At 48.0% G+C, this 17,686-nt stretch overlaps 1 protein-coding gene across 1 annotated transcript in view; it reads left to right on the top strand.

The window, feature by feature from the left end:
• Positions 1–3,321: 3,321 nt before the first annotated feature.
• TMX3 (thioredoxin related transmembrane protein 3) overlaps positions 3,322–17,686 on the top strand; it is an 84,914-nt gene continuing 70,549 nt past the window's right edge. The window contains exons 1-3 of the mRNA XM_075314607.1: positions 3,322–3,420; positions 5,305–5,356; positions 10,000–10,039. Of these exons, the coding sequence (XP_075170722.1) occupies positions 3,384–3,420; positions 5,305–5,356; positions 10,000–10,039 (129 nt within the window). The 5' untranslated portion in view covers positions 3,322–3,383. The remainder of the gene's footprint in view (positions 3,421–5,304; positions 5,357–9,999; positions 10,040–17,686) is intronic.

Below are 17,686 nucleotides of genomic sequence, written 5' to 3'. Positions count from 1 at the left end.
TTGCTGCATGTTTTGCTGCAGAAAATGTTCGTAACCTTCCTGCAGTCCTTCCCCTGCAAAACATATGGTAAAAAAAATTCTGTGTGCACACTGCGTTTTTTTCCCCTACAGATTTTGCTGCAGAATTTCTGTAGCAAAAAGAATGAGCATGTCACTTTTTTTCCGCAGGTACCTGCGGTTTTTGCCATAGATAAGGCTAGTTTCACACATCCGGCTTTTCGCCGGTTTGCCGGATTCAGTGCACGCCAGTACAGTGTATACAGTACAATGGCAGCGCGACAAGCTCCGGTCACGTGCTGTTAAGTGACCGGAGCATGTGACCCGGACGTTGCGGCGCTGCCACTGTAGTGCATACACTGTACTGGCGTGTGCTGAATCTGGCAAAAGCCGGATGTATGAAACCGGCCTAATGGTAAAAAAACACAGGGAACAACCTGCAGAAAATTTGCGGCAATACCGCAGTAAAACCGCATGCGGTTTTCGGGTGCGGTGTGCTGCGTTTTTTTACCGCAAGTGCGGTAATCCTTAAGAGGGTGCGGAATTTTCTTAAGACCATTCCATTTTCTAGTGCGCACATAGCCTTAATCAGTGATTACATGAATTGTGACTGCTTACAGCATATTCCTATGGCCCCAATTTTAAAAAAACACCCAGTATTTGGGGCTGCAATGGCTGTCAGGATCTGGATGTTCCTATTCATTAACCGTACAAAGCTTAAAAATTGTGTGGCAATGACACTGGTCAACACGGGGACGTACTGCACCTCAGCAAGTCTCCGGCAAGTTCTGCAGCCAGTATCTGGAAATTACTGGGGTGCGACTATCAATCACATGGAAGTCGTAATAACGAGTGACCAGCGTCAGTAAGTCATACACATTGGGAATCATTCCACTTTCTCACAGTTGTGTTATGTTGCAGGTCCTAATGTGACACTGCAGGAACTTTAGATGTAATTTTGCAATCTAAACACCCCGTGTTGTACAGCCTTGGCCTAAAACTAAGACAAAGAATAACCAGAAAAATGGTTCAGAATTTCAGAAGCGCCTGCCTCTCCCAGGAGATAGTGACACTACCACCACTGTGCACTGATGAAGGGCCAATACGGACTGAAACGTTTGTGCTTGGTGGTGTCTTGGAAAAAAAACCCAAAACCCTATTTTTTCACATCAACTCCTGAGTGCGAAGTCTTCTTTGATATTGGTTATGGGATTGGTCCTACTTGTGCACCATCAACAGAAGTGCCGTGTTTGCTTTAATTACATCTGGCTCAGAGACTCCATTGCAGATGTTGCCATAGAACAAGAGCTCTGCATGTCCGCCGAAGATGGAAACCTTGGTGGGAGTCTCACCGACCCCATTATAAATCAAGGTAATATGAGCCTCCGGCCTGGTAATCACTAATGATGGCTCATATGGGACTGATCCGACACAAAGATGGCAGCTGACACCCCAGCGAGAGCTGCCTTCAGTCTCTGAATGGCGCTGACTGAGGGCAAAATGCTTATGTGTCCAAAACCCTGCCAGAAAAGGGCTGTCATTGGCCACAGGCGGGCAACCGTATCGAACTGCACTGGTTGTACCAGACATATGATGGGCCCCAAAACAGCTGGACTCCATCACTAATACAAACCTTACATAGTAATATGTACACAGCACAAATGTGCCCATCACCAGGCGGGTGCCACATGGCGCCCACCGTCTACTGTTCACATATGGTGGAGCGCACCGTCATAAATGGTTTGCGTCACACATGGTTTGCAGTCATACGTGGTTTGCAGTCATACGTGATTTGCACCGTCATATGTGATTTGCACCGTCATACGTGGTTTGCAGTCATATGTGGTTTGCACAGTCATACGTGGTTTGCAGTCATATGTGGTTTGCACAGTCATACATGATTTGCACCATCATACGTGATTTGCACAGTCATACGTGGTTTGCACTATCATTAGTGGTTTGCAGTCATACAAGGTTTGCAGTCATACGTGGTTTGCTCCATCATACGTGGTTTGCACCATCATACGTGGTTTGCACAGTCATACGTGGTTTGCAGTCATACGTGGTTTGCACCATCATACGTGGTTTGCACAGTCATACGTGGTTTGCACTGTCATACATGATTTGCAGTCATACGTGGTTTGCACTGTCATACGTGGTTTGCACAGTCATACGTGGTTTGCACAGTCATACGTGGTTTGCACAGTCATACGTGGTTTGCACCGTCATTAGTGGTTTGCACCATCATACGTGGTTTGCAGTCATACGTGATTTGCACCATCATACGTGGTTTGCAGTTATACGTGGTTTTCACCATCATACGTGATTTGCACCATCATACGTGGTTTGCACAGTCATACGTGGTTTGCACCATCATACGTGGTTTGCACAGTCATACGTGGTTTGCACTGTCATACATGATTTGCAGTCATACGTGGTTTGCACTGTCATACGTGATTTGCACCATCATACGTGGTTTGCACCGTCATACGTGGTTTGCACAGTCATACGTGGTTTGCACAGTCATACGTGCTTTGCACAGTCATACGTGGTTTGCACCGTCATTAGTGGTTTGCACCATCATACGTGGTTTGCACAGTCATACGTGGTTTGCGGTCATACGTGATTTGCACCATCATACGTGGTTTGCAGTTATACGTGGTTTGCACCATCATACGTGATTTGCACCATCATACGTGGTTTGCACAGTCATACGTGGTTTGCACAGTCATACGTGGTTTGCACTGTCATACATGATTTGCAGTCATACGTGGTTTGCACTCTCATACGTGATTTGCACCATCATACGTGGTTTGCAGTCATACGTGGTTTGCACCATCATACGTGGTTTGCACAGTTATACGTGGTTTGCACCATCATTAGTGGCTTGCACCGTCATACGTGGTTTGCAGTCATACGTGGTTTGCACAGTTATACGTGGTTTGCACCATCATACGTGGTTTGCACCGTCATGCGTGGTTTGCACAGTTATACGTGGTTTGCACCGTCATACAGGCTTTTACTTGGGGGTACATGGCCATCATATCTGGATAATCATAAAAATGATATTAAAACAATAAGGAACTGGTTTCCAGTGTGACTGGAGGCCGCCTGCTCTTCATGGACCCCGGCTGCGACAGCCAGGCCTTATTATAGGACCCTCATACTAACATTGAGTGACCCGAGTGCAGGGAGCCGGCTCTGGAGGTGTCACCCGCCGGCTGCCGGTCACTTTGTGTTCCCCGCCGGCTCCGGGGCACTGAGTGTCGCCCTCCCGCTGTGTGAGGAGGAGGCAGCCTCCAGCCCGCACAGCCTACCACTGAGGAGGAGGAGGGGGCGCCATAGCGCTGCCTCACTGTTTCCTTCCGGTATCACATCCTCCCAACATGGCAGCTGCCGGGTTCTGCGCCTTCATAGCAACAGGTAATGATAGAAGCGACGTCTGTGTCAGGAGCACAGGGCATATCTGCGGTGTGTGTGTGCCTGTGGCGCTGCCATGTGTGCTTGTGCTCCTCGCTGGAAGGGTGTGTGCTCTGTACGGATGCCCCATCCATCACCATAGCCGCCCTCTATGGAGGGAAGTGTACGGCTGTGATATACAGTGCTGGAGCTATGGGGTGTGGAAGACCCCGATCACTGTGTACAGGGGCACCCGGGCGAGGGACCAGATGTGCTGCCCTGTGCCATCAGTAATAGAAGGGGCAGCGTGTCTGCATGTGGGAGAATGGGCAGTATGTGCAGAATATATATATATATAATGTGTATAGGCAGATAATATATATCATAATGGCAGTGCGTGAGGATAATAGATAATAATGGGTAGTATATAATTGTGATCCTGTGTGGGAGGAGTAGGCAATATAGCATAATGGACAGTATATGATCGTGACCCTGTATAGGGGGAGCAGATAAAATATGACAACGGGCAGTGTATATTTGTGATCCTGTACAGGAGGATCAGATATATATGATAATGGGCAGTATACGATTGTGACTATGTGAATATGGGCAGTATAAGATTATGATCCTGTAAAGAAGGTGCACAAAATGTATACAGTACCTTTGAAAAAGTATATCCCGTGAACTTTTCCACATTTTTTCACGTTATACCCACAAACGTTAACGCAAAGTAGTATTTGGGAATGGTAAAGGAAATTATACTTTTTTTGGTTTTGTTTTTTTTTTTTAATATTTGAAAAATATAAATTGCACATTATGACATGTATTTATATTCAATAAAGTAAAGGCAGATAAGGTAATAAAAAATAAAAATAGCCCAAGCATTGATCCTCTCACTCAGCAGTTCAATCTATCATGTAAAAAGGGAAGGAGAATGGCACAACTACAAACCCACTAAGACATGGCCGCCCACCTAAACTGACATCCCAAACGGGGAGCGGACTAATTAGTAAAGCAGCCAAGAGGACCATGGTCACTATGGAGGAGCTGTAGATACTCGCGGATCAGGTGGGAGAATCTGCCCACAAAACAACTTTTTGGGCCCACTCACACAAGCCTATAACGCGGATGAGTTGTACCCCATGGTTTATAAGATAACAGTTGGTCCTGTGGTATACTGTGGGGCAGTGCCGACCTATTTGGCATGAGAAATTGCTGCGTTTGGCAGCATAGATCAGACGGGGTGCACCCATTCTGGTTTATGAATGGAAAAAGTTGTACAGTCTGATATACGCCAACTAAGACAGTGGAGAAATGAAGTTATGTGTTCTCTGTTCCTGTGCTCCGATTCTCACATTACAGTAAATGTCACTTGGCTCACGCTCTGGTCAGAGTTTGAGCCGAGTGTCATTGACACAATTGGCCCAATTCTCTCGCAGGAGAGAACATATATCCGTGTGAGTGAACCCTTAAGGGGGCTTTACACACAGCTAGCGATGTCACTGGTAAAAGCTCCCGCCCCCATCGATTGTGCATCACGGGCAAATCGCTGCCCATGGCGCACAACATCGCTTACTCCCGTCACATGAACTTACCTGCCTAGCAACGTCGCTGTGGCCGGCGAACCGCCTCCTCTCTAAGGGAGGGGATCGTTCGGCGTCACACGGCAGCCGTCCAATAGAAGCGGAGGGGCGGAGATGAGCGAGCCAAACATCCCGCCCACCTCCTTCCTTCCTCATTGTAGGTTTTTTTATAATGTGGAAAAAATATGTGGAAAAGTTAATGGGGTATGAATACTTTTTTCAAGACACTGTGTGATTGAGATCCTCTATAGGAAGGGCAGATAATATACCTAAGATGGGAGGGTACACATATCCTAACATTCTTGTCTCCCTGTGTGTCTTCCAGCCATCTTCTTGTTGGCCCGCTCCTCAGCATTTGTAGAGGACTTGGATGAGACGTAAGTACATGACTGATGTTTTTTCTACGCTGTGTATATGTGTGCTGGACGGCGAGTGATTGTAATGTAATGCTGCCCCCTGAGTGATGTGCTATACAGCACTGCTATGACGATATCAGCCTTTCCAGTATATGGTCTTTACCCCTCACTTCGTGTCGGGCCCACAAATGATGACTTGTGCTCTTCTCTCATCTTGATAGTCCATTTAACCATTAGAAGGTTCTGGTTTTCGCACGCTGATGGTAAACAGTATAATAGCGGATGTAGGAGATCTCTGATTTCTTGCAGCCGCTGATATTTTGAGAGGCCGCACCCGTTTCACATCACATCATGCTTTATATACCTCGGAGCTCCTCTCCTTTTGCTTTCTCCTCTTGGTTTTGTCTGGCATACAGATCACATACTGTTACCTGCGTTCACCCTTATGGAGCAGTAATGAGGACATATCATCAAGATGCCCACCCACAATAATGGAGGAGATGATGGTATAGTAATGTGGAGCGACTTTAGTCCAGTTACAGCTTTCATTTTCCATACAGTTTCCTAAAATTGAGAGCCGGTATCTGGTTGGTGTCTACGGGCAGCTGCTCCATTTTTTGTAGCACTAGTTTTTATGACTACCTGAATATTTAGAGGTCATCTGCTCACAAAAAGTAATGATTTATTGGGCTCAACTGAAGGAACTGTAGAATTGTGGCCTCTGTTTTGACTATGAGGTCCCCTCTTTCCCCGGATTATATACCTAGAACAGCGGGATGCTTCCTACAATGGCATGACGTCCTGTCTGCCTCCTGAGGTAGACCGTTCCCAATAGGAACCATGCCAGTACACATTATCTTGTGCATTAATTGCGGCATTTTTTTATCATGTAAGTAGAGATTACCAATGAGCAAATCTTCCATTCTATTGGCCTGATCTCTGCTGTCAGCCATTAGCTCAGCCGTTTGTAATATTTTTTTACTTGCTAGAACTGATCCTACCATTTTTGGTTAACCGAATTGGAACATGAGGACAACAAAATCCATATACCGTCCCGAATCCCTAATGTACAACCCTTTCAACAGTGTAAAATGTGGGAACCAAAGTGAAATGTATTTACTCACTATGGAAGATTAGCTGTGTGGCTGTAGGTAAAGGCCGCTTTACACGCGTCGATTTATCAGGCGATCGCATGTGCGACGTGACGCACCCAGATCATATTTACGATTTGCCGGTATCGCTTATTGGTCGTTTATTTGCTGTCACACATAGCGATCTCAAAATCTATGCATCAGCGATCAACGATATATTGTTGGACCCAGGCAGTCGTTTGAATGTTGTTCGATGTTGGCAGGGTGTCAAACGAAGCAATATGTCGGCTGCTTCCCCAAAACGAACAATCGTTTAAAAATGAATGACGTGTCAACGATCCACGATTTTCATCCTATTTGCGATCGTTCAGAGTCGCTCGTAGGTGTCACACGCAACGACGTAGCAAACGATGCCGGATGTGCGTCACAGAATCCGTGACCCCGACGACATATCTCCCGATAAATCGACGCATGCAACGGGGCCTTTAGATAGGACACAGAATTGTCGATCCACATCCGCCTCCTATTGATCTAAATGGGAGGTGGATGTGCAGTATCCGGCCGCGGCCACTACCAGAAGACGGAACAGTGCCAGAGCTGAGCATTTCCGGCTGCCTGCTGCCGCCGCCGGGTCTGTGATCAGCTGATTTTCCGATCAGACGTTAATGACCTATCCTAAGGATAGGTCATCAATGTAAAAGTAATGGACAAACTCCTTTAAAGCACCAATCACCAAGACACTTTTAACCCAAATACCTGATTTTAAACATTAGGTCATTTTACCAATGATGACTTTCCTTTTAAATATATAATGCTGAGCGTTAGATAATCACGTTTACAAATGTCTCCATCCAGTAACCTCTTCTGTCAGTGTATCTGTGCCACCTAACTGAATTGCTGAATGCAGCAGTCTGAGTGCTGGAAATCCTTTAATGGTGGGATTTACGGACGCACGCTTCACTGGGCAGTCATCAGATAATGGGCTCAGTGGAGCGGACAGTGTGAGGCCCTGTGTACTGAACTGATGAATGTGGAAAGTAATCTGCACATGGTGTTGGGTTTCCATTGATGAGGCAAGTGTCTCTTTATAGATGACGAAACTTTTTGTCATATTCCAAACTAGGGTGATTGGTTATGGCAGCAGGGAACGCTCGAGAGAGCCTCGGGGGAATGTCATGCTGCAATAGCACTAAGGAGTTTCCAAGCAGGTTTTACAGCCTTGAGAACAATGTGCCATTGCCACATCAGTATAGTCAGTATACGAGGGGCTGATGATAATTCTTTATCTTTTTTTGTTTCTATGGTAACGAATGTTACATCACATGAAAGCCTTATGTGTCTAATGTGTGGTTTCAAAATTGTGTTTGTTGCTCATAGCAACAGTATTCTGCACACGCGGGAAAACAAAATGGAGGAGTCTAATGTGATATTTACAGCAACTGACAGCAGAGGAGTGATAAAATTCATGTTTCTGCAAGGAAAGCCCGCAAAGCATATTCATGGTGATATGTCGTAGACATTGGGGGATCAATGCCCTTCATATTCCACAGATAAGAAACTGGGTTGAAAAATTTAAAACGGGGCACTTCTGCAATAATGAGGAATGTTCTGGATGACCGAAAGTGGTTGTTACTCCGGAGATCATTGATGCTGTGCACAACCTTATACTGGAGAAAAGACGAATTTCAGCTAAAGCGATAGCAGACATCATGTTGATTTGCTATGAATGTGTTTGTGTCATTATCTATGAACATTTGGACATGAGGAAGCTATCTGCAAATTGGGTCCCCAAATGTTGGACAAGAGATCAGAGAAGCATACAAGTGAAAACTTTCCAGTCCATTTGTCGGCATTTCTGGACTGATAAAAACTTCCTGGATCGACTGGTCTCTATGGATGAGACCTGGATTTATTTGTATGACCCTGAAAACTAGGAGCGGTCAAGAGTGGAGGCACATTGGTTGTCCTCGTCCAAAGAAGTCCATGGTGCAAAACTCAGCCACTAAGGTGATGGCGTCTGTGTTCTGGGATAAGGAGGGTGTGCTGCTAGTGGACTACCTTCAAAAGAGTTTCACCATCAATGCAAGATATTGCATTGAACTTTTTGACCAATTAAAGGCAGCTCTGAAGGCCAAGAAGCACAGCAAGCTGTCCAAAGGAATCTTGTTTCTTCAAGTCAACGCCTCCGCTCACACTGCACAAGCGACTACGGCAAAACTTGCAGAGCTCGGCTTCCAGCTTATTCACCAGATCTAGCTCCATCCGACTATCATCTGTTTCCAAACCTGAAGAAATACCTCAAGGGTACCAAATTTCACACCATTTCTAAAGCCATGAATGCTACAGATGCCTGGTTTGAGGCACAACCGAAATTCTTCTTTTTCCTCGGCTTACAGAACTTGGAATACCGATGTAAGAAGTGTGCTGACATCAGTGGAAAGTATGTGGTATAAATGTAAAGTTTCATCTTCCTATCTCGTTTCTTTCTGGGTAAAGCTAAAGACTTATCAGCAGCCACCCTCATAGAGGCAGAAAAATATTAAGTGTATGGAGGATTTTCTGATATTGTCAATAGATGATAAATGTATGCAGAGTAAATATTGCTAATATAGGAGTTTGTGTGGTGGGGCTGTACACGTAGCAATATTGTGTCATGTCTTATTTGCAATGTAGGTTTTGGTTGTTTGGTTGCTAGCCATATCAACTATTCATGGTGCCTCAGTCTTTCCTTCAGTTGATTGGCACTTGATTGCCCCCTGTCTTGTCTCTGGATCCAGCCTAGGCTGCTCTGGTGGTCTGCTCCACAACCGAAAGTAATGAATGATGCTCCTTCTGCAGCCACCTGACCTCCAAAGCCCGTGATAGTCTGAGGGGGTCACCTTGCCTGGAACAATGCGTTCTCAGAAGTGTCTAATGGTATGCCATTCAACATGGCGAAAAGTACGAGCATGGTGTGGTGTAGATCATGGAACAATGCTGGTCATTCGTGATGGGCACGCAGTAATCGAAATGATGAGTGAACAGTATGATGCTCGAGTGCTCTTTACTCAAGTCAAGTAGGTTGGACGCTCTGATGGGCTCGACTTGACTAACGAGTATGATAGAAGTCAATGATTGGGCAGGTCAGCTCTCCGTTCACATAAAACCAGGCATAAACAGAGCATTTCCTAGGAGGGGAGAAGGCAAGGGTTTTTTGTTTGTTTTGTAGACACCACATGCAAAATCATTGTTCTCTCCCCAGTGAGAGCCGTTCGGAGACTGCAAGTGTCTTCCTCTGCGGTCCCTACTCCCATCATTCAGTGAAGCGAGCCTGAGGTTTGTGTTCGATGTTTCATGACCGACACATCCGAGCACCCGCGATACTCGACTGAACACCGAGCGTACCAGAGCACCCTGATGCTTGATCAAGTACCGAGCAATGGAGAGCACTCTCGCCCATCATCTACTCATGTATTATTTTGGTGTTTTTCTTGAGTGGGAGAGGGGTGTAGATATATGTTGTAAATCGTACACTACACAAGTACAGTATAATAGCGAACTTCTGCTCACTGGTATTCTTGTTTCTTTTTATAGTTTCAAAGACACCCGAGAAGAGGATGTGTGGCTTGTTGATGTAAGTCTTATCTTTAATCTTGTATTTGTCCTCGGTGAGGAGTGTGCAATATAGAAAATGTAATATTTATTCGTTTTATTTTACCAGCCTTACAGTATGTTCACACAGGGTTTTTTTTATGTAGATTTATAAGCCAAAACAATGTGCCTTCGAAACCTGGAATGATGTTTTTGCACTTTTTTTTGGCTCATTTTGTGCATGGGGATTTTACTACTTCTGATTTTTTTTTTTTTTTTTTTTTTTTCCAGGCAGAAACTTTTATGAATTTTTATGTTTTCTTTTTTTTTGTCTGTACTCAAAAAAACCCAACACCATATGAAGTATATGCAAATTGTGATAGTCTTATTTTCTAAGATATACTTATAGCATAAAGGCTTGGTTGAATCTATTTAACTCCTTAACTATTTTAACTTTTTAAGTGTAATAGGCGATTCAGGAGAACTTGCAGCAAAATGTCTGTCGGCCTCTTGCTCCCCCATCTCCATAGACCTTTTATAAGCGCTCTCTGCCATCTCCTAGCTCAGTAATGGGAACGTTTGTCTTCATTGGAGACAGAATTTGCCAGAGAATTGAGAATGAGTACTCAGTCCAGGAGGAGAAATATGATTTTTACAAAGTGTCTTATTTTCTTAAGTACTTTTGCTTTCTTAAAAAAACAAAATGACGGTTATTATTTAAATCAACTTGAAAGAAACTCGTATTTTTTTTTTTTTTTTTTTTTTTTAGTCACAGGAACTGCAGAAACGAAAAGGGCAATAAGGTCTTAACCGATAAAACTACTGCTGTATAATAGAAATGTCCACTCACCTATAGCGGTTGTGCTAGTCATAACCTCTATAATGGCCGAAAAAAGGTGCTTGGCTGCAGCTCCTCGAGGTAGGCAATTCAGGTATACAGGAGAAAAAGGGATTTTCGCCGCGCTCTCACCACACTGCTCATATAAACTTAATTTCTTTTTCGCTCCTAATTGGGAGACCCAGACAGTGGGTGTATAGCTACTGCCTCTGGAGGCCGCACAAAGAACTACACTTAAAAGTGTAAGGCCCCTCCCCTTCTGGCTATACACCCTCCCGTAGGAGTACGGATTCCTCAGTTTTAGCTTTGTGCGCAAGGAGGTCAGACACGCACGCATAGCTCCATTGTTTTTAGTCAGCAGCAGCTGCTGACTATGTCGGATGGAAGAAAAGAGGACACATACAGTGTCCCCAGCATGCTCCCTTCTCACCCCACTTATGTCGGAGGTGTTTGTAAGGTTGAGGTACCCATTGCGGGTACGGCGGCAGGAGCCCACATGCTGATTCCTTCCCCATCCCTTTTTACAGGGCTCTGGGTGAAGTGGGATTTACCGGTCTCCAGGCACTGAGACCGGGCTCCATCTACAGCCCCTGGAGAAGATGCTGGATGGAGCGGAGTACGTCAGGGACATGGCCCTGCTTCCTTAAGGTACTCTGTGTCCCCGTGCATTTGGCGCTCACACCGCAGCATGCTGGGTGTTGTAGTGCGCCGGGGGACGTCAGCGCTGCGGCGCCTGTGCCATGGCCTCATTCAGCTTAGCTGAAGCAGGCACACTTATGGGATCGGCCGCGCCGGCCGCTGGGGCTGCGGCACGGCTGGCACTTGTAGTGCGCCGGGGACTTCAGCGCGGCCTGCGCTTTTACGGCGGCCGCGCTGATAACTACAGTCCCCGGCTTTTTGCGGCCTGTTTCCGTTCGTTCCCGCCCCCGGACCTGCCAGTCAGGAGAGGGGCGGGACGCTGCCCACGTCTAGGACTCGGTCGCGCCGGCCGCTGGAATAGCGGCGCGGCTGGCACTTGTAGTGCGCCGGGGACTTCAGCGCGGCCCGCGCTTTTACGGCGGCCGCGCTGATAACTCGAGTCCCCGGCTTTTGCGGCCTGCTTTCGTTCGTTCCCGCCCCCAGACCTGCCAGTCAGGAGAGGGGCGGGACGCTGGCCAGTGCATCAGCGCTGAGGGCTGGAGTCGTTTTTACATACTCCAGCCCTCACAGTCAGCACAGAGGGGACACTGTTCCCGCACTTTTGTTTGGGAACTCCCACGGACCGCCCCTCTCCACACAAGCCGGCAGCCATTCTTGCCAGACACGCTGCGCTGCAGAGGGGAGCCGGGGAGACCCAGACAAGGCATTCTGCAGCCTCTTACCCGCTGTTCAGCGGGCGGTAAGCAGCCCTCAGGGCTCACCCCCTCTTGTGCTCGTAGTATTCTTAGTATTTTGTTGCTACAAATACTTTGTACTGCATAGCGCTGGTCGCCCTTTTGGCTATAGACTCTCTCACATGCAGAGAGCCAGCAGCATGTCGCCCGTAAAACGCAAGGGTGCCAAAGCACAGACATTATATGCTTCCTGCACCGCATGTGGGACTTTTCTACCGGCAGGCTCCACGGACCCCCATTGTGTGCAGTGCTCGGCCCCTGCGGCGCTTGCACAGTCGGGACCTCTGCTGGACGTGTCCCAGGGTGTACCACCTGTGAATGCTGTCCAGGTGACAGGAACTGAGTTTGCAGCTTTTGCTGACAGAATGTCTCTCACTATGTCACAAATTCTTGACACATTGCGAGCTAGGCCTGTACTTCAGACCACGGACACTGTGCAATCATTGCCCCCTGGTCCCCCTCAGCTCCTAGCTCCGGGACGGGCATCTACACCTCAGGGTGAAGACTCTGACTCGGACGATGGCCCCGGGCAGCCTAAGCGGGCTCGTTATGACGGGCCTTCACATTCATCTCAATGGTCTGGATCCCAGCGGGATGAATCTATGGGTGATGAGGCGGACGTAACTGATCAGGATTCTGATCCTGGGACCGCTCTCAATCTAGATACACCAGATGGTGACGCCATAGTTAATGATCTTATATTTAACATCAATAAGATGTTGAATATTTCCCCACCAGCTCCTCCTGTAGAGGAGTCAGCTTCGCAGCACGAGAGAATCCATTTCAGATACCCTAAGCGTACATTAAGCACTTTTCTGGACCACGCTGACTTCAGAGACGCAATCCAGAAACCCCACGCTTATCCTGAAAGGCGTTTTCCTAAACGACTTAAAGATACACGCTACCCTTTTCCCTCTGAAGTGGTCAAGGGTTGGACCCAGTGTCCAAAAGTGGATCCTCCAATTTCCAGGCTTGCAGCTAGATCCTTGGTTGCGGTTGAAGATGGAGCGGCACTTAAAGATGCCACTGACAGGCAGATGGAGCTCTGGCTGAAATCCATCTATGAAGCGATTGGAGTGGGTGGAAAGCAGAGCGTCCACCATATCTGCAGTTCACATCCCAGGCGTGGAAAACTGGGAAGCGGACTTTCTCAGTCGCCAGGGCATGGACGCAGGAGAATGGTCCCTTCACCCGGACGTGTTTCAACAGATCTGTTGCCGCTGGGGGTCGCCGGACGTCGATCTGATGGCGTCACGGCACAACAACAAGGTCCCAGTTTTCATGGCACGGTCTCACGATCACCGAGCGCTGGCGGCAGACGCATTGGTTCAGGATTGGTCGCAATTCCGACTCCCCTATGTGTTCCCACCTCTAGCATTGTTACCCAGAGTTCTCCGGAAAATCAAGTCCGACTGCCAACGAGCCATACTCGTCGCTCCAAATTGGCCAAGAAGGTCGTGGTACCCGGATCTGTGGCATCTCACGGTAGGCCAGCCGTGGGCACTACCAGACCGTCCAGATCTGCTGTCTCAAGGGCCGTTTTTCCATCAGAATTCTGCGGCCCTGAACCTGACTGTGTGGCCATTGAGTCCTGGATCCTAGCGGCCTCAGGTTTATCTCAGGGAGTTGTTGCCACAATGAGACAGGCTAGAAAACCATCCTCAGCTAAGATCTATCACAGAACGTGGAAGATATTCTTAGCGTGGTGTTTGGCTCAAGGGTTTTCTCCCTGGCCATTTGCATTGCCAATTTTTCTTTCCTTCCTGCAGTCTGGGTTGGAAAAAGGTTTGTCCCTTAGCTCGCTTAAGGGTCAAGTCTCCGCGTTATCCGTATTCTTTCAGAAGCGCTTGGCACAGCTTTCTAAAGTACGCACGTTTCTCCAAGGAGTTTGTCATATCGTTCCTCCTTACAGACGGCCATTGGAACCCTGGGATCTGAACAAGGTTCTCCTTGCTCTTCAAAAGCCGCCTTTCGAGCCCTTGAAAGAGGTTCCCCTTTCTCGGCTTTCACAAAAGGTAGTTTTTCTTGTAGCGGTCACATCTCTTCGAAGAGTGTCCGAGCTGGCGGCGTTATCTTGCAAATCTCCCTTCCTGGTGTTTCACCAAGACAAGGTAGTACTGCGTCCAATTCCAGAGTTTTCTCCCAAGGTGGTTTCTTCCTTTCATCTCAATCAGGATATCACTTTGCCATCTTTGTGTCCGCATCCAGTTCACCAATTTGAAAAGGGTTTACATCTGTTGGACCTGGTGAGAGCACTCAGGATTTACATTTCTCGCACGGCGCCTCTACGCCGTTCGGATGCGCTCTTTGTCCTAGTCGCTGGTCAGCATAAGGGATCGCAAGCTTCCAAATCCACCCTGGCGCGGTGGATCAAGGAACCAATTCTTCACACATACCGTTCTGCTGGGCTTCAGATTCCATCTGGACTGAAGGCCCATTCTACCAGAGCCGTTGGTGCGTCCTGGGCGTTGAGGCATCAGGCTACGGCTCAGCAAGTGTGCCAGGCGGCTACCTGGTCGAGTCTGCACACGTTTACCAAACACTATCAAGTGCATACCTACGCTTCGGCAGACGCCAGCCTAGGTAGACGGGTCCTCCAGGCGGCGGTGGCCCACCTGTAGGAAGAGGCTGTATAACAGCCCGTTCATGTGGTATTTTTTTACCCACCCAGGGACTGCTTTTGGACGTCCCACTGTCTGGGTCTCCCAATTAGGAGCGAAAAAGAAGAAGGGAATTTTGTTTACTTACCGTAAATTCCTTTTCTTCTAGCTCCAATTGGGAGACCCAGCACCCGCCCTATTTGTTTTTAGGGTTTCGTTTTTTTCGGGTGCACATGTTGTTCACGTTGTTTCTTAAGTTCTCCGATCTAGTTATCGGATTGAATTTGTTTTTGAAACTGTTATTGGCTTTCCTCCTTCTTGCTTTGGTACTAAAACTGAGGAATCCGTACTCCTACGGGAGGGTGTATAGCCAGAAGGGGAGGGGCCTTACACTTTTAAGTGTAGTTCTTTGTGCGGCCTCCAGAGGCAGTAGCTATACACCCACTGTCTGGGTCTCCCAATTGGAGCTAGAAGAAAAGGAATTTACGGTAAGTAAACAAAATTCCCTTCTTGTCTTTTTTATTCTATGTAGGTACAGGTCAATGCGTTTCAAGGGACTCGGCCCTCTTCATCAGGACAGCAGACAAAAAAAAAAAAATATTTATTTATGTTTTGTTGGTCTGCTGTCCTGATGAAGAGGGCTGAGTCCCTTGAAACGCTTTGACCTGTACCAACATAGAATAAAAAAGACATATATTAAATTTATATGATCAGTGTGGTGAGAGCACGGCAAAAATCCCTTATTCTCCTGTATACCTGAATTGATTTTTTTTTTTTTTATCATTTCATTTGTACCAAAAAGATAGTTTTAAATTTAAAGCTTGCTTTCTTTGTCGCTCCATTGGGAGACCCAGACAATTGGGTGTATAGCTTCTGCCTCCGGAGGCCACACAAAGTTATTACACTTTAAAAAGTGTAACCCCTCCCCTCTGCTATACACCCTCCCGTGCATCACGGGCCCATCAGTTTTATGCTTTGTGTTGAAGGAGGCACACATTCACGCAAGGTCCACATTTTAGTCAGCAGCAGCTGCTGACTTTATCGGATGGAAGAAAAGAGGGCCCCTCACAGGGCCCCCGGCATGCTCCCTTCTCACCCCACTTTTGTCGGCGGTGCTGTTAAGGTTGAGGTACCCATTGCGGGTACAAAGGCTGGAGCCACATGCCGTTTTCCTTCCCCATCCCTTAGGGGCTCTGGGAGAAGTGGGATCCTAGCCGGTCACCAGGCACTGGGACCGGGCTCCCTCCGCAGCCCCTGTGGGAACCTGACGGACAGGAGACTGGATGTCATCAGGGACAGGCCCTGCTTCTTTGAGGTACTCTGTGTCCCCTTAGGGACGGCGCATAGAGCGCCTGTGGATCGGACACTGCAGCAGCTGTGCTGTGTTTGGGGCCGCCGGGACTACCGCGCCGACCGTGCCTGTTTGCCGGCCGCGCTTATAACTCGAGTCCCCGGCTTTTGCGGCCTACTACCGCATATTCCCGCCCCCGGGCCTACCAGTCAGGGGCAAGGGCGGGACGCTAGACTGAACGTCAGCGGTGAGGGCTGGAGCATACTTAGTATCCTCCTCCCCCCTCACTGAGCACCGTGGGGCACCAGATTCCCGCACTTTTTAAGGCACGCCCACGGCTCCCTCCTCCTCACAGAACGCTGGCAGCCATTATTATCATCGCTGCTGCCGGAGGAGAACTTCAGATAGAGCTCCATAACTCTGGGAGGCCCAGGCAGGGAATCTGGTGGACACACAACCGCTGAGCGCGGTCGGTAAGCCGCTCCTGTTACAGGTGCTGGCCCCCCTGGGTGCCGCAGTGTATATATATATATATCCATATTTGGTATACATTTGCTCTGCTCGGCTGCAGTATTTGCTTAGCTATATACCCTCACTGTTTGCTAAGAGGAGATAACAGCATGTCGTCTGCAAAAAGCAAGGGTGCCAAGGCACAGGCTTATTTTGCAACTTGTACCTCTTGTGCGGCTATGTTACCTGCAGGTTCCACCTACCCTCATTGTGTGCAATGCTCGGCCTCTGTGACACTCACTCAGCCGGAGCCTCAGGCACTGGTGGGACCCTCGGCTCAGGTAGAACCACCGGCTGTTACTGTCCAGGTGGCATGGACAGAGTTTGCAGTGTTGGCTGAGAAACTTTCTGACTCCCTTTCACAATCCATGGCTCAGTCTATGGACAAATGGTCTGCTAAGATATTTGAAGCTTTGCAGTCCAGACCGGTAACACAGGCCCCGGGCACTGTTGAATCATTGACCCCAGGCCCCCCTCGGTTAGAGCAGCAAACTGCTCCTGAGGTGACACATAGGTCCCACGGGGAGGACTCCGACTCGGACTGTAGTCACAGACCGTCTAAGCGGGCTCGCTGGGGACCTTCATCCACTTCATCACGCTGCTCAGGGTCTCAGCATGAGGACTCTCTGGAGGATGAGGCGGACGTTGCAGCTCAGGGCTCTGATCCGGACGGTGCTCTCAATCTTGATACACCTGAAGGAGACGCCATTGTAAATGACCTTATAGCGTCCATTAACCAGGTGCTAGAACTTCCTCCTCCAACTCCACCTGTTGAGGAGTCAGCTTCACAACAGGAGAAACACCAGTTTAGGTTTCCCAAACGTACAAGGAGTGCTTTTTTCGATCACTCTAACTTCAGGGATGCTGTCCGGAAGCACAGAGCATATCCGGACAAGCGCTTTACTAAGCGCCTTAATGACACACGTTACCCCTTCCCACCTGATGTAGTTAAGGGTTGGGCTCAGTGTCCCAAGGTGGATCCTCCAGTCTCTAGGCTGGCGGCTAGATCCGTGGTATCAGTGGCAGATGGCTCATCGCTCAAAGATGCCACTGACAGGCAAATAGAGCTCCTGATGAA

The sequence above is a fragment of the Anomaloglossus baeobatrachus genome, chromosome 6, assembly GCF_048569485.1.
Source record: "Anomaloglossus baeobatrachus isolate aAnoBae1 chromosome 6, aAnoBae1.hap1, whole genome shotgun sequence".
Classification (NCBI taxonomy): domain Eukaryota; kingdom Metazoa; phylum Chordata; class Amphibia; order Anura; family Aromobatidae; genus Anomaloglossus; species Anomaloglossus baeobatrachus.
This window is presented reverse-complemented; position numbering and strand designations above follow the sequence as displayed.